Source organism: Engraulis encrasicolus, chromosome 10, assembly GCF_034702125.1.
Source record: "Engraulis encrasicolus isolate BLACKSEA-1 chromosome 10, IST_EnEncr_1.0, whole genome shotgun sequence".
Taxonomy (NCBI): domain Eukaryota; kingdom Metazoa; phylum Chordata; class Actinopteri; order Clupeiformes; family Engraulidae; genus Engraulis; species Engraulis encrasicolus.
In genome coordinates this window covers 26,480,997-26,483,496 of record NC_085866.1, presented here as the reverse complement: position 1 = coordinate 26,483,496, position 2,500 = coordinate 26,480,997, and the positions used below count along the sequence as shown (strand labels likewise).

The window sequence follows — 2,500 nt, the reverse complement described above, 5'->3', positions numbered from 1 at the left end:
GTTGGCGTGTGTGCTGGTGGTTGAGGTTGGGGGTGAGGGGGCAGGGTTTTTTTGTGTGTGTGTGTGTGTGTGTGTGTGTGTGTGTGTGTGTGTGTGTGTGTGTGTGTGTGTGTGTGTGTGTGTGTGTGTGTGTGCGTTTGTGTGCTGTGTGGATTTGTAAATGCCTTTGTGTGCACATGCAAGCATAAGTATGCCTGTGGATCAGCGTGTCTGTGTCTGGCCTTTGTTTATCCCTAAATCTGTGTGTGTGTGTGTGTGTGTGTGTGTGTGTGTGTGTGTGTGTGTGTGTGTGTGTGTGTGTGTGTGTGTGTGTGTGTGTGTGTGTGTGTGTGTGTGTGTGTGTGTGTGTGTGTGTGTGTGTGTGTGTCTGTGTGTGCGTGTGTGTGTCTGTGTGTGCACATGTGTGCACATGTGTGTGTGCACATGTGTGTGTGCACATGTGTGTGCGCGTGCAAGTGTGTGTGTGTGTGCGTATGTGTGTGCGTATGTGTGTGCGTGAGTGTACGCATGTGCGTGTGTGTGTGTGTTAGTGTGTGTGTTTGTATATATGTATCTGCATGTGGCTAAAGTGTGTGTGTCTTGGTTTGTGTGACAGGATTGAGCAGCAGTGTCCTCGCGGCTGGTGGGGGAGCCCCACCTGTGGGCCCTGTCACTGTGACACCAGCAAAGGCTTTGATCCCGACTGCAACAAGACCAGCGGACTCTGCCACTGCAAGGTACTGCACTCCTCCCTTCCCTACTGCGTATGCACAAACACAGATCTCTCTATTCTCTGCAAGATACGCTTCCCTTCCCCACTGTTTATGCACAAACACAGATCTCTTTCCACTGCAAGATACTGTACTCTTCCCTATCCTATTGGCACACACACACACACACACACACACACACACACACACACACACACACACACACACACACACACACACACACACACACACACACACACACACACACACACACACACACACACACACACACACACACACACACACACACACACACACACACACACACACACACACACAAAGACACCTGCTCCATCTTTTTCTTTTGCTCTCGACCCTGTCACTGCAAGGTGCACAACGTCTTCCCTTCCCTACTGTGTATACACAGAGACAAACCTCTTTTCTCTGCAAGGTACTCTCCCCTCCCCTTCTGTCATATAGGCTACACAGATCTCTTTCCACTGCAAGGTGCACCTGCCTTCCCTACTGCATATGCACCACAACCGATATCACTGCAAGGTGCTCTTTCCCTCCCTTCTGTCACAAACATACTAGATGTCTTGCCACCAGACAAAGTAAAAGTAAAAGTACTTTCGTGGTGTAATTACAACAGTAGCACATGATATTACATAGCTGTTACACAGTTTACCCCATTTACCTACCTATTGAGATAGACTTTGTTATTACTGAAAAACAATAAAAACCTAACAAGGACCAACCACAAACTCAACCCAACCTGTGCAGAATCAGCTTATCGTAAGACAAGTACATTGGTCTACTTTTTACTCAGATAAGTTACCTGTGTTGGAAAGAAACTGTGTTTCTTTTTTTACTTTCACTTTTACTTTGTCCACCACTGCTTGCCACTGCAAGACGCTCTTCCCCTTCCTTATGCACAAGCACAGATGTCTTTCTATTGCAAGGTCCTCTTCCCTGTCTTGCTGACACACAGAGACACCAGCCCCACACCTCTTTCTTTGACCATATTGCTTCAATGAACAGCTCTGGAAAATATATATTCTGATTGTACTATTCATCAGCTTATTTGTGAGAAAGTTTCCAAAAAATAGACAAAATTGTATTCAAAACTGTAGATAATATAATATAAATGCAACAGATTAGCAGACTTGATCCTACAATTGGCATAGTACCCATTATCAACATTTTCTATTGCTTCCCCGTTTAAAATGATGAAAAAGAAGTTATCCATGTGAAAAGAGACAAATTCACCTCTCATAACCCTTTCATTTTGAAGCGAAGTTTTCTCATCACCCAGCGGATAATAGACTTGTTGATGATAAGCCTGTGCTCAAGCAGCCACAAAATTGATATGTTGTTATTATTAGTAGCATTAGTATTATTATTGTCGTTAAGATGGAGACACTGTTGAGACAAAAACATCTGGCATGAGCATTGACATTGACTATTTACTGTCAATGGGCATGAGCTTTGTTTTGATTTTATTGTGCTGCACCTTGTCTTTTGTTTCGCAGTGTTGAGACAACCACACTTTGACATTTTTTGTGTCTCAGAGGTAATGAACATGGCAGCTCAGAGCGTTTGAGAGCCTCTTACAATCTGAAAATGCTAGAATCTATTATGTTTTGCAGTAGCACCGAATCTTTCATGTATTCGCTTGTCGCTTGAACAGTCTCTCATTGTCTTTCACAACCATGACCTTATTTTTTTTTTAAAAAACAAAAAAAAACAACTCTCTCCCACATGTCCTGCGTGTCAGATGAGTAAAGCTGTTTCTTATCAGCGTTTCACTA

The 2,500-nt window shown here is 43.8% G+C and overlaps 1 protein-coding gene across 1 annotated transcript in view; it reads left to right on the top strand.

The window, feature by feature from the left end:
- Positions 1 to 2,500, top strand: part of celsr3 (cadherin, EGF LAG seven-pass G-type receptor 3) — a 123,035-nt gene that overhangs the window by 75,553 nt on the left and 44,982 nt on the right. Inside the window, exon 20 of the mRNA XM_063209446.1 lies at positions 596 to 716. Coding sequence (XP_063065516.1) covers positions 596 to 716 — 121 coding nt within the window. The remainder of the gene's footprint in view (positions 1 to 595; positions 717 to 2,500) is intronic.